We start from the raw sequence: 26,315 nt of genomic DNA, 5'->3' as shown, positions 1-26,315 counted from the left end.
TTGAGGTTTTATTTGGTTGTTGTGTTTTTGGGCTAAAAAGAAAATCTAGAAACTAGTTTTTCAATAGATTATTTCTGAAAAATAAAGCTATTATAGTACGTTGTGTTTGGGGGGGCTTACAGCACAAATACGGGGAGAGGAAAAGATGTTTAAGACAGAGGTTTTGCAACTTGTTTCTGTTGCTTTTGTTCAACTTTTAACATTTTAACGCGTTGTGTGGCAAGTGACTGTTTTTGGTCATTAAAAAAAAAAACAACAACCCCAGAAAGACCTGATGTCCAAATACGAGGTCACAACATTACTGCCGTTGACCGTTATAGACATCAAATCCTTTTGACATGGGATGGCATTGAGTGATCATGTTTGATCGTTCGATCGCCCTGTCAGTCAAAGTGGATTGGATGTGTATCGCAGTGGCAGCCAATAAGTTAACATTTAGTATTCAAGTGTGACCTACGTGATCCAAAATGCGATACCGACATTGGAGGACGCCAGGTCTCAATTATTATCATATGATTAGTTATCATTTATCATTATATTTTTATATAATTGTTAGTAAATAAGATGATACATTAACTCATTCACTCCCAGCCATTTTCACCAGAGCAAGGCCCTTCACTGCCGGCCGTTTTACTGGATTTTGACTGATTTTGCAAGGCCCACAGAAAATTCTGTTCTATTGCTATATAAACATGGAACCCACCAAAAGAAAGATTAGACTGTCTTCTTTCAGCAGAAAAAACTTAGTTCTTATCTTTTTCTAGTCTTTAGAAATCAGCATTAGAAAATAGCTTGGTTTGAGCAATTTCCCAATTTCTGATTAAAAAACAGAGAAATTGAGCTTTTTGTAAGCGCATACATTTCAAACATAACTTTGACTTTAACACAGCTATTTTGTCGCTTTTGTGACATCCCAAACATCTGAATAATGTTTTCCTTCTACAAAATAACATAAACAACAAGACAAAGAGAGCTTTTGGTAACAAAGTAACAATTTATTTTCACATAACTATTGAACTGAGAGATGACGCTGCTGTGGCCGCGGCTGTCGCCCCGGCCGTGCATCCCGATGTGTGGGGCATGTGTCTTGTGTTTGACATCGTTCTCCACATTTTTCTCACGCTTCTTACTTCTTCCAACTTCTGTTTCCTGACTATTTCTCCTTATTCACTTCCTTTCATGGTCCTATATAAGTTCTTACCAAATGCGTTACTGACCTCCAGTGGCCAGTTTTATTGCTTTAAAATGGATTTTCAGCGTTGTGCCTCGGAGCGAAGTTGCATCAGAACCTAAAGATGTCTCTTGTGAAAAAAAACAAACGTAAAAGACTCATAAATACGTCTTTGGAACACTGAAACAATTAAAAATAGAACGTATTTATATGTTTTTGGGAGCAAATGAGTTAATAAACATTTAAAAAAAAAAAAAAAAAGGAAATATACACTGGTTATGGCACCTAATACCACTCAAAATGTGTTTTTTTTATTTTGATTTAGTGTACTGTAATGGATTAAGATACAAAGCTTTCTCTTCTTATTGCCTTCTTCAAAAAGTAGTGGGGAGATAAAATATCGGACAAGATCATCAACCAAATTTTTGGTAAAAAAAAAATAAATATTTTTTTTCTAAATAGTTGTCCAATAATGAGTTTTTAACGGATCGCCTACAGTATATCCCGATATTGTCAATTCCAAAAATCCGACACAGATATCAAACCGATACCGATATATACAGTTGTGGACTTAACGTAATATGGTTAATTGTAATGTGATGCCACACTGGATGCTTTAATAATGATAAATGTAACAACTTCAAGGATTCCCAAATAAACATTCTGCGATAAATAAGAGAACAACTTCAACTGAAGTTATGGAAAAAGTGCCTATATTGCACCACTATAGTTGTCCAATAATGAGTTTTTAACAGATAACCTACTGTATATCCCAATATTGTCCAATTCCAAAAATCCGATACAGATATAAAAACCGATACCGATATATGCGGTTGTGGACTTAACGTCTTATGGCTAATTGTAATGTGATGCCACACTGGATGCTTTAATAATGATAAATGTAACAACTTCAAGGTTTCCCAAATAAACATTTTGTGATAAATAAGAGAACAACTTCAACTGAAGTTACAGTGGGGAGAACAAGTATTTGATACACTGCCGACTTTGCTGGTTTTCCCACTTGCAAGCCATGTAGAGGTCTGTAATTTGTATCATAAGTTCTCTTCAACTGTGAGGGACGGAACCTAATACAAAAATCCAGAAAATCACATTGTATAGTTTTTAAATAATAAATTTGCATTTAACTGCATGAAATAAGTATTTGATACATTACCAACTAGTAAATATTTCGGCTCTTAGTTCTTTTTTAAGAACCCCTCCTGTTCTCCACTCATTACCGGAAGTAACTGCACCTGTTTGAACTTGTTACCTGTATAAAAGACACCTGTTCAAATTGCTCAAACAAACAAACTCCAACCTCTCCACAATGGCCAAGACCAAAGAGCTGTGTAAGGACATCAGGGATAAAATAATAGACCTGCACAAGGCTGGGATGGGCTACAGGAAAATAAGCTAGCAGCTTGGTGAGAAGGTAACAACTGTTGGAGCGATTATTAGAAAATGGAAGAAGTTCAAGTTGACGGTCAATCTGCCTCATTCTGGGGCTCCATGCAAGATCTCACCTCGTGGGGCATCACTGATCATGAGGAAGGAGAGGAATCAGCCCAGAACTACACGGCAGGACCTGGTCAATGACCTGAAGAGAGCTGGAACCACAGTCTGGAAGAAAACCATCGGAAACACATTACGCTGTCATGGATTAAAATCCTACAGCGCACGCAAGGTCCCGCTGCTGAAGCCAGTGCATGTCCAGACACGTCTGATGTTTGCCACTGACCACCTGGATGATCCAGAGGAGCAATGGGAGAAGGTCATGTGGTCGGATGAGACCAAAATTGAACTTTTTGGTCTGTACTCGGCTCGTCGTGTTTGGAGGAAAAAGAAGGATGAGTGCAACCCCAAGAACACCATCCCAACCGTGAAACATGGAGGAGGAAACATCATTTTTTGGGGCTGCTTCTCTGCCAAGGGTACAGGACGACTGCACCGTATTGAGGGGAGGATGGATGGGGCTATGTATGGCCAGATCTTGGCTGACAACCTCCTTCCTTCAGTGAGAGCCCTGAAGATGGGTCGTGGCTGGGTCTTCCAGCATGACAACGATCCAAAGCACAAAGCCAAGGCAACTAAAGAGTGGCTCCGTAAGAAGCATTTTAAGGTCCTGGAGTGGCCTAGCCAGTCACCAGATCTGAACCCGATAGAAAATCTATGGAGGGAGCTGAAAGTCCGTGTTGCCCGGCAGTAGCCCCGAAACCTGAAGGCTCTGGAGAAGATCTGCATGGAGGAGTGGGCCAAAATCCCTGCTGCAGTGTGTGCAAACCTTGTCAAGGACTACAGGAAACGTTTGGTATCTGTAATAGTAAACAAAGGTTTCTGTACCAAATATTAAGTTCGATTTTTGTGATGTATCAAATACTTATTTCACGCAATTAAATGCAAATTTATTATTTAAAATACATGATTTTCTGTTTTTTTGTATTGGATTCCGTCCCTCACAGTTGAAGAGAACGTATGATACAAATTACAGACCTCTACATGCTTTGCAAGTGGGAAAACCAGCAAAATCGGCAGTGTATCAAATACTTTTTCTCCCCACTGTATGGAAAAAGTGCCTATATTGCACCACTATATCAATAAGCATAACTGCTGTGCTAAGCCGTGACCAGCCCTTGTTGCCTCTGCATTCACTTTGAAGGCAACATTACATATTGGCCCAAAACCTATAATGAAAAACCGATGTCAATATTATCCGATATCATTTTAAAATGCTTTTTCGGTAGATATTATCAGCTACCCAATAATATCGGACAACTCTAGATTTAGATTTTTTTTAATCGCCCAGCCCTATTAAGCAAGTGTTAAGCCCGTCTTTTACATTGACGTTTTTACAGATCGCCGCATGAACCAGAAGTTCCACTGACGACCTCGGGTGAAAATGGGAGCCAGTTGCAAGAGGAACAGGAGGTGGAGGAGGAGGCAGTGCTCGAAGAAGGAAACGAGGAGGCGCTTATGGCACCTCGGATCAAAGTGGCTGAAGACGGCACACTAATACTGGATGAGGAGAGGTACGGTTAAAGCCCTGATGCGTGAAAAATGACATCCAAAATTTCATTCATTGTGTACCCCAGTTTGACCGTGGCGGTCCAGAGAGCCAAAGGACCTAACCCGGCAGAGAGCCGGGACCCCATATTTGAGCGTGGCTCCACCACTACGTATTCCAGTTTCAGGACGTCCAAATACTGCAAGCCTTGGACCAACGAAGGTTCGCACAACAAAAATGTGTAGCAGAGCTGAAACAATTTAATTGCCTTTTACGTCTCCGTATTTTTTGCAGAGACGGACATGTTTTTTCTGGCAATCAGCATGGTGGGAACGGACTTCACCATGATCGGCCAGCTTTTTCACAACCGAACTCGAGCTGAGATACGGGTCTGCCTAGAAGAGCTTTGGTCCAGTTATGTTGTGTTTTGTCTTTTTTAAACGTTTTAAAGCTCAATTTTGTGTTTTTTGCAGAACAAATTTAAAAAAGAAGAACGGAAAAACTCCTGGAGAATCGACAAAGCTTTCCGTTAGTATTCGTTATGTTTTGTGACAGAATTGATTCATGTCAATACTCCAAGACGATTTATTCCGTTTCACTTGCAGGAGAGAGACGCAAGCTGGATATTGAATATTTCACCAAACTGCTGGAGAAGGTTCTAGAATTCCAGGCCAACAGAAAGAAGCTCAAATCGCTAGTTCAGAAGAACGCTCCCAAGAAGAGGCAACGGCGCTCAAAGAGAGCAGAGAGTGAGTACATCCTAACGGAGTACTGTACTGTAAACATAAAATATAGCTCCGTATCAAAGACAGAGCATTTTGTCATAACTGATCTGTGTTGTCTTAGAGCACATAGACAGCGAAGCGGAAAGTGAGGAGGAGATGGATGACTTTTTAGGCTCCGAACGAGAGGATGGAGAGAAAGAGAACGACAAGCTCAGCATGGATGGAAACGTCTCAAAGACCAAGAAGAAACGCAAGCGCCAGAGTGCAGAGGATGTCTCTAGTGCAAAGCTAAAGAGGATGACGAGTGACGCGACTGAAAAGAGTGGTGAAGAAGGTACAAGTGTGTCTGAAAAGACCTTTGCTGTTGAACTACAAAATGTTGATTTTTTTTTTTTTGTCCACAGAGGATGTCTGCATACTTGAAGACTCAGAAGCAGCCCTTCCTGAAGATCAACAGGATTCAGAAGTGTAAGAATCTTATTAAATACATTTCAAACCATGCAACACTGACGGTGGGGGTTCCTGTACTGACAGTACTGACAAGTAGTGGCAGGTCATTAAAGGGAACCACGGATAAAAAGGCATGTAGTTCTTAAAAGATAAAAGTTAGTACAAGTAATAATAATTTCATATCATAACCCCTCTTAATGTTTTCGTTTTGATACATTTTGTAAAATTTTAAATAAAAAAATAAACTAGTAGCTCGCCATTGTTGACGTCGCTGGGCGGTGACGTCACAGGGCCACGCTGCCGTACTTCTCTGACACTCTAACTATGTAAGGTAGTGATTTAAATACACCACAAGGTGTCAATGGCGAGTTTTGCAATTAATTAGACATCAAGCCAATGAGTGCGTTTTTTCCCTCGACTGACGCCGTCACGTTCATTTGAGTGTTGTCTTCACAAGACTCCTGAAAAAGGCTCCCAGCATCATAGTTTGTGTATTGTGACTAATTATTGCCATCCAGTGTATGTGTTGAGCTAAAGGAGTTGCTAAAATGTTCAAATATAGTTTGACCAAAGTCTGAGTAAGTTTTATGTGTATTTTGCACATCTATTTTGATTGTGAAGTGCCAGTTCTCTTTGGATTGTTTTGTAACCTGTGTGAGAATAGGGCCTCAGTAATAAAGATTGAAGCACTTTTCTTCTTTGGTGACATTTTTTGAGAGATATCAGTGTTAGTTTTTTAGTATTTTTACTAAATGATACTTATGTGTGTTGTGAAAGAGTTGCCGAAGGTTATGCCAATAAACGGCGCGGTCTGAGTTACGAATCTGAATCCACTCTCCTTTCTCTCTCCCACTGTGGATTAAAGAAACTACAGCGTCACTCAAGGGAAAAAAACGCACTCATTGGCTTGATCCCTAATTAATGTAAAACTTGCCATTGACACCTTGTGGCGTATTTAAATCACTACTTTACATAATTAAAGAGTGACGGGGTTTTTTTTTTTTTTTTTTTGAAGAGTGACTGGTGGAATTCTGGCAGCGTGGCCCTGTGACGTCACCGCGCTGCGACGGCAACAACAATGGCGACCTACTAGTTAAAATAATTTTACAAATTGTATAAAAACGAAAACATCAAGAGGGGTTTCAATATCTAATTATAATAACTTGTACTAACATTTATCTTTTAAGAACTAGAAGTCTTTCTATCCGTGCATCCCTTTAAATAAAAGATCATTCAAACCCATGGTTTCAAAATGAAACTAAAAGGAAAACCCTAACCCAAACTAAATAGCACAACTAGCAAATAATGATACAACAACAGGAATAATAACTTAGGAAATAATTAGAACAGGACATGCACTTTGAATGTTATTTAAATCTGTCGCTGCAATGCATGCGGGGAGGCATGAGGAATGTTGGACGACAACAGTGTTGACAGCAGACTGTAGCAGAGCTCGTCTGTCTCTTCCAAGGAAAGTGGAAGAAACAATGAAGTTATGCAGCCAATTGGTTCAAAGCTTCATGGTAGTAATCTGCTCTATGATGCTATTAAGAGGTCTTGAAGCCCAAGAAGGGAACACGGTTGAGAATTTCTATGGCTATTTGTTACCTCCAGTGAAGTTGGCCCCCTATTAGAGCAGGGTGGTAAACCGAAAATTTACCGTCACCGAAATTCTTCACGATGACCGACGTAATTTTGACCATGTCGGTAAATTCGGTAGTTTAATAAAACAAGAAAATATAGTCTTTTTATCCCGCTTTGACGCTGTGTTGTTCGGCTATGTTCATTCCCCTTTAAGAAAGCAGACATTGTGCTTACGTATGGAGTCACTTGGTTTTCAGAAAGCCAATCAAACAGAAGCCCGGTAGGCTAACGCTAGCGGCTAACGCTACAAGTAAACGGGATGCAGTCTGGCTTAAGTTAGCTTCGCCAAACTTTCACCCGACATTAACTCTTGGCTGGTTCCATACAGGCTTTCACCAGCTGTCCTCCCTGGTTCTCACGATATCAGGAGAGGATGCTTTCAGTGCTTTCTACTGGTAGCCAAGCCACAGGCTAACGCTAGCGGCTAACAACGGCTACAAATGAACGTGAAAGAGTCAGACAGCAGCTCTAACCTTGTCGAAACGGCTGAAATTAATGAGTGGACTGGGCACGGACTTCATGTAGTAATCATCATGTCGCGTTATTTGGCATCTCTGTGTGATTTCTCTGAAAGCTTTCATGATGGTAAAGCACTCAGCATGAAATATAATCCAACAGTGAAGCCTATATATAATATGACAGTTTAATGGCCACAGCTATTTTTCTGTATGTTTGCTTTATTCTGCCATCATAAAACCTTAAAGTTTCATTGGCATCTGAGCAATACAGCTTTAATCTGGTTGTGTCTGTGTGGTGGGTGCATGTATTAAAAATGTTTCGGGGGAAAAAAAAAAAAATGAAACCTTGACGTAAACACTTGTGTTGAATAATGATGTCACAGCAGCCATTACCAATAAGTTGTCTGAAGTGTACTGTTAAAGCTGCAAGTCATTTGTGTTAGAATGACATGTTTGCACAGTCATCATATTGATTTTTATAATGTACATTTTTCAAGCCATACAAGCTTTTATAAATGTTCACACTAGAATTCTTATTGTTTACAAGATTTTTTTTAATACTTAATGTTTAGACTGCAAGTGCAATTGTTAAATTGAAAGCTGGTTAAATAAATTTAATGAGAAACGGTTAATTTGTATTCCATGCATTGATTCAAATTTTCAAATTATATAACAGTCTGCTTGAGCGAATTTATCGTCATTTATCGTTATCGAGGTAAATCTGCTCAATTTATCGTGATACGTACTTAAGGCCATGTCGCCCAGCCCTACCCCCTATCAGACACAAATTTTCACAAAAATTATGTCAATTGTTTGTGCAGGTTTGTACCGTTCGACCAATCGTCTCGAGGGGTATGCTAGTGATTCTCAGCTAGCCCAGGGCACCATTTAGACCAGGACCGCCTCTGAGCACTGAAATACAACTCAACCGATCTGAATTATTACATCAATTTTTGGCCATTTCCATTCAGTTCAGCAGTAGTCACTAACTTTCTGCCACCCTAAAACATAAAACATTTTCTCGAGCAGGACAGAGACTGACAAATCATCTGAGCGCCCTTCAATTCAGCCTGCCAAACTCTCACGAGGTAGAGCGGCCAAACCACTCCCGGTGCTCGGCAGAAAGTGGGGTAAAAAGCTTCCGAATCCTCCTCCCGCCACGAAGACCGTAGACGACGAATCGGCAAAAGAGGATCAAGGTGTGACAGACGAAGCCTTAAAAGAGCAGGTGATACTACAAAAGCCGTGTTTAGTACCCCTTCAGTCAACTTTCTTCAGATTTTGGTATTTTCTGAACTTCCTGCTCACCTTCTTTCAGGTGAACAAAGATGCATCGCCTGCAAGAACCGGCAGCGAAGAAGAGGAGGATGACCAAGACGATGGTGGGGATTCCTCTGGTGATGAAGTTTACTCAGCTAAACCTGCAAAACCAACTAGGTACGAGTTTCATTCATTGTTACTTAAGTTAACACTAGTTTCCACCGATAAATTTTTGGGGCTCCCGAAACCTAGCTGTGTGGTTTCACCTCATGCTGATACTGTACCAATATGACTTTTTCAGAAAAAATTATTGTACTCATAACAGTGCAACAGAGAACGCCCACCCTTTTAAGCAAATTGATGATGTGTCTAGCTGTCATATGCTGCTTTCTAGCCCTGCGCTAGCCAGTGTAAGTTGACAGGATGACAAGGCAACCAGAGAGTAGAAACGCTTATGAAAGACAGCATGCTAGCAGACTGTCATTCTTGTTGTGACATCCTCTTCTGTTTGGAGATATTTTTAGTGGGTGGGGGGCCAAGGCTTCAGAGAAAGGAAGATGAATTAGGATCAACTGCTATTATTTAGCCTTTTGTCACTTTTTTGGATGGATTTGTATCCAAAATATGCTCTGCTATTATTTTAAAGTCACTTGTTGTCATATTTCATAGCACCTTTAACCCATTGACCACCATTGATGGTGCTAGACATCCATGGCGGCATGCGTAGCTGGTGGCCATCTTGGGTTGGGTAACCGGCAGTTGGAAATTAGATCTCGGAAGCTACATATTTCACAGCATCAACGCGTTATTTTTTGGTTATCCCCGATACGGATGATTTCATTTTAGTGCCGTATCTGTACTGATACTAGTAACTGTATCGGTGCAACGCTGGGTAAAACACCTGAATGATGAATTCCGTCTGATAGTCCCAGGTGACGATTATGTGTTAATGTGCCTGGAAGGCAGAGTGAAAGGGTCTTTGTGTATTTCAAAGGTACGGGAGGGTCCCCAAGCCTCGGGCCATCTTAGAGTACCCTACCAAGGAAGAGGAGTCCACCCATAAACCTCCGCGAAAGTGCTCTGCCAAGAGGGCCAGAACGTCCACTGCAACATCTGCATCCTCGGCACCCAAAAAGTCTAAACTGATTACCCTTAGAGCATCGCAGTCAGATTTCAGTGAGGACGAGGAGGAGCATGGCCTTCAGAAGGACGACGAAGTGTTTGTAACCACCAGCTTGCACTCGCCCTCAACTGTTATCTCACAAGTGGACGAGACAATAGAGGAGGTGCTTAACTTGTTGGTCGCAAATCAGTGTCGTCTTTGCATCACTTATATTTGTCTTTGCATGCTTTCCATAATTCACCCCATGTAGCTTGACATCTTGGGCAACATGTCAGATGTATTGGACATAACTCAAGATGGACTCTGCTCATATTCTTTCTGTGAGAGGGAGAAAAATGAGACTGGGGCACCCGAACCATGTGTGCATCAGTTGGACCTGCTGGTTGTAAGTTTCACCTGCTTAGTGTGTTGCACCGAAAATAATAAAGGAGCACAGTCCATTTTATTTGTTCAAATTTTCAACATTGTCTTCATCCCTCTGTATTTGGATGTTTTCATTCAATTCTCGTGATGATTATATATATGATTGTCAAAATCTAATAAAAGTCATGCTTGTGTTTCAGGATGTCATTGACCTTGTGTCTTCTGAGCACAACCAAGGTTTGTTAAAACTGTTTTTAATTAAATGACTGTAGTGCCGTTATTCAAAGTTTGAAAATAATCATTATGTTGTGTTTCAGAGTTGGAGTTGGATAGCAACAACATGGCTGCTGAAACATTGCTGGCCATTGGCAACGTCTCTCAGTCGGAGACCGCACATGATCATGGAACAGGTGCGTGAAAACCCGCCGTGGCATTACTGCTCAAAGCAATACATTGTTTCAGTCAAATTGTTCAATTGCAGAAATAGCATTGCAGAGTACAAAGGAGACCAGTGAACTCTTGGAGGAAGAGATAGTAGCAGAATTCATCGAGGAAAACTGTTCCAGCCAAATCCCATTTATTTCAGAGGAACAAAGAGTCGCACAGACATTTGAGATGTCCACCCCGGCCATTGCTAACACAGACTCTTCACCTCAAAGAGATGTTTCCGACCCTGACCCAGGCCTTCCTGCACAATCAAACCCACAGATGGGAAAAAGTAACGCATTCAAAGTGAAGCCAAACCCAAACCTCATGAGCGATTCAAGGACCGCACCTTCCAATTCCCAGCGAGAACAATCACCAGTAGCTTCTAGTGAGGAGAAAAAAGTAGGTGGTAGACATGCTGTCAGTGAAACTAATTCCACAGATTCAGAAGTAGTCGGAAGTTGTCGAGATAATGAAAAAATATTTGAAGGAGCAGTCATAGAATCAAAGGCAGAAGATTCAAAGGCACCTTTGGACCTTGGATGTGGAGATAATGACAGTAATTTGCAGAAATTAAAATGTCAGAAATCAAGTGAAGTTGCATCCACTCATCAGACCAGGAGGAGTCGATTCCCAAAGGTGAAACCAAACATTCCCGAGACAACAAGAAGCCAACGGTCCAAACCACAAAACCCGATAGAAACTTGCCTATCTCCAAATCTGGAAACCACCTGCAAAGTAACAGCTGAAATTGAACCACAGGCAGTTTCCACCTCCTCTTTAGAGGCATCAGATCAAAGCAACAATGCTGCTTGCGCAGAAGTCACAGAGCCATTTGTTGAAGAGTCAAAGAAAGCTTTGGACGAAGGAGGTAGAGATGATGCCAAAGCTTTCCTTGAATGTCAAAAATCTAGTGAAGTCAAATCCACTCATCAGACCAGGGGGAGTAGATTCCCAAAGGTCAAACCAAAGCCAAACCTTCAGACATCAAGGAATGTACACGCTAAACCTCTCGAATCCACCGGCAAAACGACAGGTGAAGTAGAATCACCACCAACTGGGACCACTCTTCAAAAGGAAAGTCAAACTACTAGTTCTGCTTCAACTATTGTACCTATGTTGAGCACAGACACCACTGTCATACCCTCAGAGGAACTCATTGAGCAGAAAATGGCAAAAGTTGGGCTTGCTGTCGAAGATACAAAGCATACAAATTCTGAAAGAGCTGAAATTGATCAAAATACAGAGACACTGTCAGATACAGCGGTCACAGAACACAAGGCTAAAGCGTCAAATTATGTTTTGGACCAAGAATGTAGAGAGCATGACAACACTTTGCAAGTGTTACCTGACTGTCAAAACCTGAGAAAAGTTGTCAAACCAAACCTTACCCTGATATCAAGAAGTTCACTGTCCAAATCTCAAACCACAAAAGAAATTAGCTCGTCTGAAAATGTGGCATCCACCAGCCAAACAACTGAAGTAAAACCACAGGCGACTGGCAGCTCCTCTCCCCAGAAGCAGAATCAAAGTGTCAGTTTTGCTTCGACTGTGTTGCCAGGCTTAAGTGCAAGCTCCATTGTGATACCTTCAGAGGAACTCTGCTCTAGTGAGCAAAAAATGGCAGGCGTTGGACTTGCTACAGGAGAATCAAAGACTACAGATTCTGAAACAGTTGAACGTGTCCGTAATGTAGAAGAACCATCTAATACAACAGCCACAGAACCAATTGATGAAGAGTCATCTAAAATTTTGGATCAAGAAAGTAGAGATCATGACAGTACCATGCAAGAGTTACCTGAAAATCAGAGAAAAGTTGTTCCCAGGAGGAGTCGATTCCCAAAAGTCAAACCAAACCTTCCGAAAATATCACGAAGTTCACTCTCTCAATCTCAACCCATGAAAGAAACTTGTCCATCCTCAGATCCAGAATCCACCTCCAAAACAACAATTGAAGTAGAATCACAGCCAACTTGCACTTTATCTATACAGAAACAAGGTCAGAGCATCAGTTCTTTAACTCTGGTGCCAATCTTGACCACAAGCTCCATTGTGATACCTTCAGAGGAATTAAGGCCTACTGAGCAAAAATTGACAGGCACTGGACTAACTGCAGGGGTATCAAAGATCACAGATTCTAAAACAGTTGAAAGTGGTCGTAATACAGAGGAGCCATCTGATGCAGAAGTCAGAGAACACCAGGCTGAAGAGTCGAATCAGGTTTTGGAACAAGACATTGGAGATCATAACAGTAACTTGCAAGAGTTACCCAAAAATCTGAGAAACGTTGTTCCCAGGAGGAGTCGATTCCCAAAGGTCAAACCAAATCTTCCCCAGATAGCAAGAATTTCTGTTTCTAAATCTCAGACCACAAAAGAAATCAGCTCATCCTCAGATCCTGAATTGCAGCCGACTTGCTCATTCTCTGTGCAAACACAGAGTCATAGCGTAGATTCTTCAGTTGTGATTCCAATAACAAATATAAACTCCACTCCTACACCTTCAGATGAAAATACTTATAGTGAGAAGATAGAAGATCATACACCTGTCACCCAAGCTGATGTAGTTAAAAATAGTCACCCGGTAGCATCACCATCAACCTTAGAAACTTTTCAAAGTGTTGCATCGGTTGTTATACCTTCTGCAGATGGTGATTTAGAGAAGAAAGACACAGATGCTTTAAAAGTTTCTCAAACAATTCAAAGACGACGACGCCTTACCAAGGTGCAACCCAATCTTAGACCCCCTGGGAGAGCAATACAGTCAAAAGTTGGACAGGACAAACCCGCCAACGTATTACCTGATTGTCAATCAGTGTCAAAAGATGAAGCAAGCGGACAGTGTGCGAGCAATGAAGTGGACTCCCTGGAGAAGTCAAAGTCGACAATCTCTGAAGGTCAGAGTAATGACATGCAAACAGCTAGCAAGAAAACGGCGAGCAACTACAGTTCTTGTCAGGACAAGGACACAGCAACTAGTCCTTTCAATTCCACGCTGAACATCCACTCCTCAAACAGCACACTGCCAGATTCAGTTCTGGAAAGTTCTGGACCCAGTGACGCCAATGTAGTGACTGAAGAGGCTCAACCCCCCAAATGGTGAGCTTCATGTTTTATTGTGGAAATCCAGCAATTGCAGATGAGCATGATATAGACTATTGTGAACATTCTGTGCCATTGGTAACCTTCTGGCCTCTTATTTATTTACCTTTGAAACTTGTTCATAGCTGGTAACCAGCTCTTCAAGCGAGTACATTGTTGATGTTTGGATGAAGGCTGTTAAAAATAATTGCCATGAAAATCATCAAAGTTTTATCCTTGTTACTCTTTGCTCTTTATAGCTAGTGGGTAGCCGAGCGTCACTGAAGTGATGCACGATGCTTGATTAAAAAGTTTTTTCAACAAAAGCACCAGAATCTATGTTTTCATTAACTCTGGTTACCACTAGTTTTGTAGCAAACGTTACAGAAGAGATGCTTAAAAAATAGAAAATCAGGTTATTTTTCTTTTTGGTCCTTTAGCCAATGCATAGCAAATTCCATAACCAAATGATGCCCCTGAGCTGGTTGATGATGTTAACCCCTTTTATGCTCAGTTTAACTAATTAATTCAAATCAATTTGTGCTAATGGAGGCCTTAACCAGAGTAGCTTTCTGTTTGTTGTCATTTTAATTAGATTAATTTTGGTTTTATTGACATTGTTATAATTGTATTTGTTTAAAATTATATAAACATCATTATTCATTAAAAGAAATATATTACTATGTTAAAAATTGCAATTGAGACCCAGCGTCCACATATGTGGAAATTACATTTTGGGTAATGCGGGCCACGCTTGTGTACTAAATATTAACATTTTGGCCTGCGTGAACCATATTGCAATGCATTTTGACATCAGGTATTTGTGGGGTTAATTGTTTTTATTGGCCAAAATTAGTCCTATGAAGCCTGAGAGGTTTAAGAAAACACAAATTTTGTTCTTTACTACATATTTTTACTTCCATTATTTCTTTGTCATCAGTGTTAAACATTAGTTGAAATTTATGTCAAAATGATTTTTAAAAAATCCTATGCATTTGTAATACTGCATTACTCCAAATACAGAAAATGTAATTCCTTCCCATAATTAGAAGAGGGCATTTCCACACTTTACGTTTGTTTCTTAATGTATTTGCTAATGAAATTGTGTCCTCTTATACCTAAAGCACTGAGGCAACTTTATTGCCAAAACCCACCACAATGGAACGACGCAAAGTCAAGCCCAACCTTGGACAAAGCACTCGGCAGTCCTGCCAAACGACTGTCAAAGTGGGATCAGGTTTGACACCTTCACCAGATAAATCTGCGCTTCACAGTACAAAGGTTTTAGTTACCCTAAATGGATCTTGCTCAGACGCTTGTACTTCTCAAGAGCAAACGACTGTTCTGCGGACACCAGTAGAGGGAGCAGACGATCAAATTAAGGAAGCAAGTTCTATGATGACACACCCTAGCCAGGTAAATTGAGATTTTATTGTTTTCACTTTTGTCTCATTGGTTTATTTATTTATTTATTGCAAGCTTATTTGTCAAATCACCATAATTTCTAACGCATGGCAATAATTGGTAAGCCATTTTTTTGCCCATAAGAAATTTGTCTGAATCTTTAACGGTGATTGTTTTGCTGACGTACAATCGATAATCCAATATTGGATTAAAAAATTTTCTCCCACCCGATGTGAACAGGATGGAATGGCGTCGAGTGCAGGACCCAACCAAACTTCCACAAGTCTCTCAATATTTCCCGACAGTAAGTTAAAGATGTACTGTACATGAGTAGATGGAAAAAAAAATCATATTTGATTGCATCATACTGATATGTCGAAATGGTAAAAAAGTTTACCTTTTCATGATCAAAGTAAAAAAGAACAATTTGGTGCCACCCTATTTGAGCAGTTATGCATTAAATAATACCATATGCGTAATAAGCATCTTTGTTATTCTTTCGCATTCTTAAGCGGTTATTCATTCAGTGTAAAAATATTTCCCTTCTTTCAACTCAGCGACGTCAGTACCTTCAGATCCAGACGAGCCTTTCTTCATCCTGTCACTGATGGAAGTCCCACTGGAAGAAACTTCCACTCAGTCCCCCCAAACAGATCAGTCCGTGCAGCACAGGTCAGAATTGTTCCAATAGGGTGACGTGATACCTTGCTTGGTGTCTAAAAGAGCCTTTCTGCGTAGCGTTGCTCTGGACGGTACGGTGGCAGCGACAGATGTTTCCCTACCTGATGTCCCCTCTAGAGAGATGAGTGTTCCCACGGTAACACAATTTTAATTTAAACTGGCTTTGAGAAAAAATCGGGGTATAAATAGGCAACTATTCACATTTATGGACTTTTTGGGAAGAAACCAATCATTAAATATATTGGTACACTGATACCAATCATCCTTATGAGGTAAATTTAAATGAGTTTATCATGAATAGACGTCCAATCAATTTGAAGTGGGAGGGTGGCAGCGAATGAACGGATGCTGTGACATTGCTAAAATAACCTTTAACAAATCTGTTGAGAAATAAGACAGTTATGACATAGTTTTAATGTCTATGCATTGACTTAAATGGGAATGTTGCCTCTCCCAACATGGCCCCCATGAGGTTATTTTGGTAGGGTGATGAATGGTCTTTTGATGCTTCTAGCATTAATTGAAATGAGTATAATTAGTAGATGTCCAATCCATTTGAAATGGAAAGGTGATTACGAAATAAAGTTTATCCACCGGTTATTGGACGTCTATTCACATCAATGGCAGCCAGTGAGTTAATGCAGTGTCTGATAAAGCCATGATGGCGAATTACCGTAATTTTCGGACTATAAGCCGCTACTTTTTCCCTTCATTTTGAATCCTGCGGCTTTTAGTCCAGTGCGGCTTATTTGTTGATTTATTTGGGTTAATAGATAACACTTTATTTGACAGCGGCGTCATAAGACCGTCATAATTATGACATGACACTAACATAGGCATTACTGAATGCTTATGACAGATGTCACTAAGTGTCATCCGGCAAATTATGTCACTAACTCCATTTCTATCCACCTTTAATCTTTTACATCCACTCAAAAGTGACATAATTTGCCTGATAACACTAAATAACATCTGTTATAAACATACATTAATGCTCATGACAGTGTCATGTCTTAATTATGATGGTCTTATGACGTAGCTGTCAAATAAAGTGTTACCAAATACCATAACTTCCAATTAATAAACCAATTGGAACAGTAACTGAAGAAATAATTAGCACAGAACTTGAATTTTGATTGTTATTTACATCTGTAGCGCTGCAATGCATGCTAGCAGGCATGTTGGACAACAACAGTGTTGACAGCAGAGGTTGACTCTCCCCCAAGGGAGCAGTGATGGCCAAATGAAGCTTAGCAACCAATTGGTTCAAAGCTTCATGGTGGTTCATTTGGGCTAATGACAGTTGTATAATTGCCTGGCACGGCCAGACTGTTCTCCCTGTATTTTTCAAACACTGAGAGAAAAGTCTGGGAACCATCCCATTAACGGCCTCTCGGGCAGGTACAAAATCAGTCGACAAATCAGATTCGTTTATTTGCGTGACGTGTTCTTAATGAGCAACGTCACTCTTGTGCGTCGGAAGTCGTCTTCACAACAACACAGACGGTGAACAGGAGAGCCGAGAATATGTTCCAATCCACGGTAAAATCAGTTTTAAATGACCAAAAACACATCTACACGAGTTATTGACAACAGTCTGTCTCGCGCTAGCCATGTCGAATAAACTCCGCTCTCCTCGTATGTTTCCTTTCGCGCGCAAGTCCCTCGTCCTGCCGTCGTCGTTTTACTAACGTCACGTCTGCCCGTCGATGATTGGTTCACTCCGCTGTCTGTTTGCTGTGGCTTGCTCCGCCCTGGAAATTGTATTCGCTGAATGGTGGCCAGACTCAGTAGCTGGAACAGTGGTGAGTCTGTTGTACCAGGCAAGTTGTATAATGCCGCTGTCAAACCAATCCTGTGAGGACAACTGCGGCTTATAGTCCAGTGCGGCTTATCTATGAACAAATGCAGTTTTTGTGTAAAATTTGGTGGGTGGCGGCTTATAGTCAGGTGCGCCTTACAGTGCGAAAATTACGGTACTTTACAGTGGAGTGACCATACAGTAATTTAGTATTTTAAAAAATGTATATATATATTTTTTTCCCCTTCAAAAAATGTACTATCGGTACATTATCGGTAGGCAAAATTGATATCGGTGCAACACTAACTAAAAGGGATGTAAAGCGCTTTGAGCGCCTTGAAAGGTGGAAAAGCGCTATATAAGTATAACACCATTTACCATTTACCAAAACTCCGATACTATTAATTCCTTTAATTTTAGAATGCACTCGCAACGGCTCCGATTGCACTGGCGCCACCTACAGGAAGCGAAGACACAATTAAAGGAGCGAGTTCTCCCAAAAGGTGAGGAAATGCGATTCTAATTCGATTTCTGTCTCCACCATTGCTAGTGATTTCATTTAAAAAAAAAATTTTTTTTTTTTTACTCCCGAAGGAAACCGAAAGGCTTCTTGTCCTTCCTGACTCATCCAAGCAACGTCACCATGTCGCATCGACGCAAAGCCGCTTCCCGCCAATCGAGCGTGAGTAAACCCGCATCCCGAAAGAAATCCGCGGTGCCAGCTGCGCCTGCCCGACCGGCCGCTTCACGAACTCAAGTGGAGCCCGAACCGTTACCGACACCTTGTACGAGAGCATCTCGGCCACTTCCTGGTTCATCTTTCTCTGCTGATGAGGTGAGCACTAAACAGCACTTGCATATTTCTCCTGGATTGTCCTCACTAATAAGCCCTCCAAGTTCAAATAGAGTGGAAGTCTACTAGTGACAAGCTAATTTAAATTAATAGCGGAAGGATGAAAAGAGTTTCATAACTGGACGTCTATCATTGTTAATGGCACTGAAATAGTGAACAATAACCTTGAATCCCATAAAAACCTACTAGTATATGTAAACCACATTTTGGCTCTTGTAGGCCGTACTTGTAACCTGGCAAGCCGGACTGATTGAATATACCCCACATAATAGTCTGGGAAAGATCAAAATGTTGGCTGATTGGACGACAGCGCTCTCTCTCTCTCTCTCTCTCTCTCTCTCGCTCGCTCTCTCTCGCTCTCTCGCTCTCTCTCTCTCTCGCTCTCTCTCTCGCTCTCTCTCTCTCTCGCTCTCTCTCTCTCTCTCTATTTATATTGGGGCACTTACTGTTGATATGGGGAGGGTCACTTGTAGGGTTGCAACTAACGAATTTTTAAATAATCGATTAATGGGACAGTTAATTAAACGGTTAAGAGGAGCCATCTGATGCAGCAGGGTGTACCGGTACATGTATTTGTATTGAACCGTTTCGGTACGGGGTGCTCGGTTCGGAACGGAGGCGTACCGAACGAGTTTCTGACGTAATGTAACCCTTCCTTTTCGAGGCTGTGAGTCGATCAGGTTACAGTTTCTTTGTGTAGATTACATTTACTCCGTATTCTCTACTATAATGAGGACCAACACGGTAGGACAGTATAACCCAGAAACGTCAACGGCGCGACAACGTGACCGTGACGAGAACGCAGTGAAACGCAGGTGTTAAAGTCAATCAGCCAATGCACACCAGTCGCAGTGCGGCAGCGTCCCAGAAGCGGATCAACGCGACGCACACGAAAAGAAAGGCAGAGTTTATTATTCGACGTGAGACGCGACCCTGCTGCGTCAATACTACCACCGGTAGCTAGGATTGGGCAGACGGGAAGTCACTCGTGTAAAAATACGGTGGATCCAGTCGATTTTCAAACTAATATGCAATCGTAACCCACTTTTTGAGTCCATCAGGTCTCTTGAGTGGTAGATCGGGGCACAGTTGACTTGTCTTTGTTGATTTACTGCTGTATTCTCTGCTATAATAATAACCAACACGGCCCCGTGTTCAATACAAAACCCTCCTACCACAGCAAAACAAATAGGAACTAATATTCACATAGGAACTAAAGTTATACAACATAAAATATACAATAGAAATGAATACTACATCACATTTGTAAAATATAAACACATAATAAAATAAGTCATTGTCCATTTAAATAAAATAAATTGAAATGAGCTAAAACACCTGTAATTAAATAATAAGAATAATACTCGGATCCTGCTTACACAATTAAATTTATTAATTTCTGTGTGGCACTTTAACTTGAGAAAATCCACCAATAAAGCTTTTGAAAACCGTTCATAAGAAAAAAAAATGATTCATTGAGGCATTTCATTTGTAAAATGCATGTTAAAATGTTTGTCATTGGGATTGCTTTTCTCTTTAGCTCAGGACTTCTTTTTACTTCTTTCTTTCAGAAAGAAAGATGGCCAATACGAGGGGTCTGAAAGGCAAATTGTTGTTGGATTATTATCTTTAAATACCCGCTACTTTTTGAGCAGAATTCTAGCTTTGTAATGTTCCTACTGTTGAAAGCACAAAAGTGTGTAATAAACAACTAGCAAATTTATATTTTGCATTTTGTTTTCTTACTGTACCGTAAATGAACCGAACCGTGACCTCAAACCGAGGTACGTACCGAACCGAGATTTTTGTGTACCGTTACACCCCTAATAGGTATGATCGGAAATTTGCAAATTTTGGCCGAACTGTACCATTTTAGCAAAAATTGAATAGAGCTTTTCTGCCCCTTAGCGTCCTGATTTTTTTATGTTGTGATTTGGACAAATTCTGGGACAAGTAGCATTTTTAAATTCCATTTTTATTTAAAAAAAAAAAAAAAAAAAAAAAAAAAAACATGTTTTTGGGCGAACGGTCTTTTTTGGGGTGTCAAATGAAAAGAGCCCGCATCACATGAGAATTTCGGCTGTTTTGGTGTATGAACATTGTCGGTGGAAGAATATGGAGGACCAGGAGTGCAAAAATTCAATAAATAAATACACAATTAAATAAATAATTAAAAGTGTCATTAAAATGCTTCTATTTCAATATTTATTTATTTATTTCAATATTTATTTCAATTTTTATTTATTTATTTCAATTTTTATTTATTTATTTCAATATTTATTTATTTATTTATTTCAATTTATATTTATTATTTCAATTTTTATTTATTTATTTATTTTATTTATTTATTTCAATTTATATGTATTTATTTCAATTTTTATTTATTTCAATTTTTATTTATTTCAATTTATATTTGTTTCAAATTTTATTTCGATTTTTAAATATTTATTTCAATATTTATTTAAACTTTTATTTATTTATTTCGATTTTTATTTATTTATTTCGATTTTTATTTATTTATTTCATCATTTATTTATTTCAACATTTATTCATTTCACTTTTTATTTACTTCATTCTTGCACTCTTGTTCCTCTGGAGGTGCAACCATGAAATAATTTTATCTGTCACGTTTGCTCGTCAAAGTTTCTAACGTCTGATTGGTTGCTCAGCAAAGTAAGTTTTAACTAGTCCATCTCAGATAATAGATGGACGCCTGAGGCATTGGCTAATTTTTATGTACACGCGATACATAAGGTGGCAGTGTAGATCCGTATAATCTGAAAAATAATTAATAAAAATAAAGACGACGAAGATTAGTAGCGTCACTAGCGTGGTCAGTGTAGCGGTAGTAGGCTTTGACGCAACATTTGACGCATTTCGTGTGTTGTCCAAGCAAAACATACATATGTCCAAAATGTGCCCAGAGCTGCCCAGAGAAGCAGCAAATTTAATCGAGGACACTCTGAGGAAAACTCCACCAGCAGCCCATGGTGGAGTCCAGTCTGTGGCTTCTACATCGCGCGGGCCAGCGCCTTTAAACGGGCTGATGTCTGCATACGGGAAACTCTAGTATAACTCAGAAGTGGAACGGTCCTTGGATATTTACCAGATTTTATTATTATTATTATTTTTTTTAATCAAGTTTTGAAATAAGGCTAAATGACAGAAATAACTAGCAGTTTTCTAAGTAGTTTTACTCTGAACTCCGACATCATTTTTACATGATAATGATTTAGTTTGGGTCTAGGGGTGCTCCAGTCTCTCTCTAAAGTGGACCCGTTATCGAATAAGTCACCGTTTTTTCCCCCATATATTTAATAAAGGGACTTGCGCTCTGAAGCCACGTCATTACATTCTGAAGCCAGCGCATTGCATTACCGTAATGCAAACAATAATCCAAATGAGGGGCGGCTGGTTTGACTTCGTTTTTACGAGTGGAGGCTGGCTTGACCGCAGTTCTAAACCATAGAAAACTCTTCGATCACCATCTTGATCTGACAGAGCTGAGATGATGCCAATAACGTTAATTAATTGCTGTTTTGTAGGACACGTACTCAGGGTCCAAATGTCCTGCTTCAATTTGTTCTGAGAAATCTAACGTGTCCTAAGAGAGCTCATGCAAAATCTCAGATAATGCCGCCATGTTGGGAAGAAATAGGACGAAGCAATCGCTTATTACTCGATCAACGCAAACCCCGCCTAGTTCACGCCCGCCCACCGAGTTTGATGAGCCAATGACAGATAAAATTATTTCATGCGGCCACACGGGGAACAAGAGTGCAAGAATGACATAAATAAAAAGTGAAATAAATAAATGTTGAAATAAATAGATAAATGATGAATTAAATAAATAAAAATTGAAATAAATAAATAAAAATTGAAATAAATGAATAAAAATTGAAATACATTTTGAAATAAATAAATATAAAATGAAATAAATAAATAAAAATTGAAATAAATAAAAGTTGAAATAAAAGAATAAAAATTGAAATAAATAAATAAAAATCGAAATAAATTTTGAAATAAATAAATATAAATTGAAATAAATAAATAAAAATTGAAATAAATAAATATGAATCGAAATAAATATAAATTGAAATAAATAATTAAAAATTGAAATAAATATAAATAGAAATAAAAAAAAATTGAAATAAATAAATAAATAAAAATTGAAATAAATAAATAAAAATTGAAATAAATATTGAAATAAATAAATAAATATTGAAATAAAAGCATTGTAATGACACTTTTAATTATTTATTTAATTGTGTATTTATTTATTTAATTTTTGCACTCCTGGTCCTCCATAGAAGAAACGCCATTGGGAGAAAAAAAAAATATTGGCAGCTTCTGTATTACATGCAAAGAAACCATCAAATAGAAGCCTCAAAACAATACTTCAAATATTAGAGAACTAAATAAAACAATATGGGTCCCAATAACAAACCTAAATTGATTTTTTTAAATTTTTAGTCTTTGCTTCCCATTGACAACAAGAGACGTGCCATTCATTTAAACAGGGAGAACTGGCTATTAATGCTGATCTTTCCGTGTTGCTCACCATCAGAATGGAATGGCAGCCGATGAGTGCCCTGAAAATGGTTAATTAAAACCTTATGTTTATGTGTGTGTTGTAGGTTATTATATGCAATCCTGAAAACAGTGTGGAAGTCCAAGACGAGCCCACCGACGTCTCCACGTACTTCCTAAGTGATATTTTCACGGAAGTGAAGGACACGTAAAAAGTACTCACTTGCTCTTCTTTTATATTTATTACCTGAAATTTAACGGACTTTAGGTGAAATTCCAGGATGAACTAAAACCATTTCAAGTGAAGATTAGCTTCAATACGAAAGCTCGCCACAAAGCAAAATATTCCTAACCTTATGTATATTTTTGTTATATAGCAAGCGCTTCAAGATGTTTTTTTTTTCCTGAACTTAAATTCTTATTTTTGTAACTAGGCATCCAAAAAAATAAAACGACTGACACAACAAATCTTGCCTAATTGTGTGAGTGATATAAAGCAACCGCCACTCCTGTGTCTTTTTAAACACGTCCTTGAAATGCAGTTTTCACAATACTCTTAAATAGCATTTCAATTAGTTTATTGCACAATTTGATGAATTGCTTTGTTTGACGTTCACATTTAAACATGTGGCAAAATAGTTTCTTTAAAATCTAGGTAAACTGGTTCTTACAATTAAAGGGGAAGTTAAGAATTTTCGACACTAGGCTTAATTTTCTAGTTAGCCGTGGTTTAATTGGTCTGTGCAGTTGGTTTCAACAAATTCCGTGCAGTTTGTTAGTTATTTGCAGCTACAGTGTATCACAAAAGTGAGTACACCCCTTGCATTTCTGCAGATATAAGTACAGTCTCTGACAAAAGTCTTGTCGCTTATCCATTTTGTAGAAACAGTTGGTAATAACCTGACTTTTAATTATTCAGGTGGTTTCAGAAATGGCTCATATGAAAGCTAAGACCCTCCCAAAAGATGTTGAATGTACAAAAATATATTTGTTTCACTGAAAAAAAATTTATCATTTAATGAAGACATAAAGGTCAAATTTTGGCGAGACAAAAGTTTTGTCGCCTACAGAAAGTAGTGTGAAAATTGAACAAAAAATGTACTTCAAATACATAAATATGTTACACAAGATAAGCGAATTAAGTAGGAATGCTGTGAGATTCAAATTTAATATTTTGTATGACTTCCATGGGCTTGAAGGAAAGCATCCATGCGGTTCGGCAAGGATTCATAAAATTTATTGATGAAGTCATCAGGAACATCAAAGAAAGCAGTCTTGCATGCCTCCCAGAGTTCGTAAACATTCTTGGGTTTCGTCTTCCATGCTTCCTCTTTCATCCTACCCCAGACATGCTCAATGATGCTCATGTCTGGTGACTGGGCTGGCCAGTCCTGGACGATCTTGATCTTCTTTGCCTTGAGGAGTTTTGAGGTAGAGATTGAAGTATGCGATGGAGCACCATCCTGCTGCAGAATTTGTCCCTTTTTATGGTTTAGAATGTAAGAGGCAGCTAAGATTTGTTGATATTTCAGACTATTTATGTTGCCTTCCACCCTGCAGATCTCTTGCACACCCCCATACTGGATGTAACCCCAGACCATGATTTTGCCAACATCAAACTTTACTGTTTTCTGAGTGAATCTTGGATCCATGCGGGCTCCAGTAGGTCTCCTGCAATATTTGCGGCGACTGTGGTGTAATTCAATGGAAGATTCATCTAAAAAATCAACCTTTTGCCACAAAGCAGTGAAGTTGGGTGGCGCTTTGTTGACATGTCTTCAGCAAACTGTTTACGAGCTTTCTTGTGTACCGTCTTCAGAAGAGGCTTCCTGCTGGGATGACAGCCATATACACCAATTTGATGTAGAGGCGTATGGTCTGAGCACTAACAGGCTGACCCCCCACCTCTTCAATCTCTGCAGCAATGCTGACAGCACTCCTGTGACGAGCTTTCAAAGAAAGCATTTGGATGTGACGCTCAGCACGTGCGTTTAGCTTCTTTGGACGACCAACCCGAGGCCGGTTCTGAGTGGACCCTGCTCTTTTAAAACGCTGGATGATCTTAGCCGCTGCTGCAGCTCGGTTTCAGGGTATTGGCATTCTTGTAGCCTTGGCTATCTTCATGTAGCGCAACAATACGTCTTTAAGATCCTCAGAGAGTTCTTTGTTATGTGGTGCCATGTTGGAACTTTCAGTGACCAGTATGAGAGAGCGTGAGAGCTGCACTACAAATTTGAACACACCTGCTCCCTATGCACACCTGAACCTCGTAACTCTAATGAGTCACATGACATTATGGAGGGAAAATGACAAGCAGTACTCAATTTGGACATTTAGGGATGTAGTTTCTAAGGGGTGTACTCACTTTTTTTGCCAGGAGTTTAGATATTAATGGCTATATTTTGAGTTATTTTGAGGGGAAAATACATTTATTATATAAGCTGCCGACAGACTACTTTTCATTGTGTCAAAGTTTCATTTTGTCAGTGTTATCCAGGGCCGGCCCAGGCCATTTGGGGGCCCTAAGCAAATTAATGCAAAGGGGCCCATATTTTTGGCCCACCATTTCGTCACAGTGTACTGTGAAACCCATACATGCAATCCAACCCATACGTCCATATTTTGTATATTAATCAGATTGTGTTGCACAGCATACTTCAAACTTCTCACCCCAAATGATTGTCAGTACTTACAGTAGATAGCACCAAACCTTTTTCTAAAAGAGGAAAGAAAGAAGTTAAGGGCGAACTTATATTTTTTAAGCTTGTAATCAAGTATCAAAACTCACAACAGTCAAATAAAGCAAACTGTGGTAAACAAAATAGAATATAAATTAAACAATTGCCAGATTGGGGGCCCCCTAGTGGTCAAGGGCCCTATGCAGCTGCACAGTCTGCGTATAGGCTGGGCCGGCCCTGGTGTTATCCCATGAAAAGATATTCTTAAATATCTGCAGAAATGCGAGGGGTGTACTCACTTTTGTGATACACTGGCTAGTTGCTTCAATGGCTAAGCTAGTACAAGTCAATGGTGCTTGCTAGCATGCCAATAAAAAAACACATATGCATGCATGAGAATCACCAATAACCCATGCTATCAATAGTGTTTGGCTATGTTTTCTGGATGAAGTTATTAAAACTTACCATTGCATGTCAATAATTGTAGTATGAACAGTAACATTTGTAATCCAGCAGCTCTGCATGGAACAGGCTGTCTAGGCAAGCAGGGCGGAGTGATATCACATCGTTTTTTTCACAGCTGATTTTGTGGGTTGAGCGAAAGGTACCCCTTGAAAGAAAAAAAAATACACCTCATCAGTTGAGCCGGCCAGCCTGATGACCGTCA

At 39.5% G+C, this 26,315-nt stretch overlaps 1 protein-coding gene across 4 annotated transcripts in view; it reads left to right on the top strand.

Moving 5' to 3' along the window:
* Positions 1–25,789, top strand: part of zgc:162472 (uncharacterized protein LOC553495 homolog) — a 33,143-nt gene extending 7,354 nt beyond the window's left edge. The window contains exons 6-27 of one of the 4 annotated variants that reach the window (XM_057819417.1): positions 4,024–4,197; positions 4,261–4,394; positions 4,467–4,561; positions 4,646–4,700; positions 4,778–4,921; positions 5,019–5,231; positions 5,302–5,365; positions 8,479–8,677; positions 8,768–8,886; positions 9,704–9,995; positions 10,083–10,217; positions 10,396–10,432; positions 10,513–10,605; positions 10,677–13,719; positions 14,826–14,938; positions 15,032–15,117; positions 15,346–15,409; positions 15,663–15,777; positions 15,844–15,922; positions 18,008–18,090; positions 18,182–18,422; positions 23,078–25,788. In XM_057819417.1, the coding sequence (XP_057675400.1) occupies positions 4,024–4,197; positions 4,261–4,394; positions 4,467–4,561; positions 4,646–4,700; positions 4,778–4,921; positions 5,019–5,231; positions 5,302–5,365; positions 8,479–8,677; positions 8,768–8,886; positions 9,704–9,995; positions 10,083–10,217; positions 10,396–10,432; positions 10,513–10,605; positions 10,677–13,719; positions 14,826–14,938; positions 15,032–15,117; positions 15,346–15,409; positions 15,663–15,777; positions 15,844–15,922; positions 18,008–18,090; positions 18,182–18,422; positions 23,078–23,182 (5,683 nt within the window). In that variant the 3' untranslated portion in view covers positions 23,183–25,788. Of the gene's footprint in view, positions 1–4,023; positions 4,198–4,260; positions 4,395–4,466; positions 4,562–4,645; positions 4,701–4,777; positions 4,922–5,018; positions 5,232–5,301; positions 5,366–8,478; positions 8,678–8,767; positions 8,887–9,703; positions 9,996–10,082; positions 10,218–10,395; positions 10,433–10,512; positions 10,606–10,676; positions 13,720–14,825; positions 15,118–15,345; positions 15,410–15,662; positions 15,778–15,843; positions 15,923–18,007; positions 18,091–18,181; positions 18,423–23,077 lie in introns of all 4 variants that reach the window. The other 3 variants (XM_057819416.1, XM_057819415.1, XM_057819418.1) reach the window with 3 other exon arrangements.
* The last annotated feature ends 526 nt before the right edge of the window (positions 25,790–26,315 follow it).

This window comes from Corythoichthys intestinalis, chromosome 17, assembly GCF_030265065.1.
Source record: "Corythoichthys intestinalis isolate RoL2023-P3 chromosome 17, ASM3026506v1, whole genome shotgun sequence".
Classification (NCBI taxonomy): domain Eukaryota; kingdom Metazoa; phylum Chordata; class Actinopteri; order Syngnathiformes; family Syngnathidae; genus Corythoichthys; species Corythoichthys intestinalis.
This window is presented reverse-complemented; position numbering and strand designations above follow the sequence as displayed.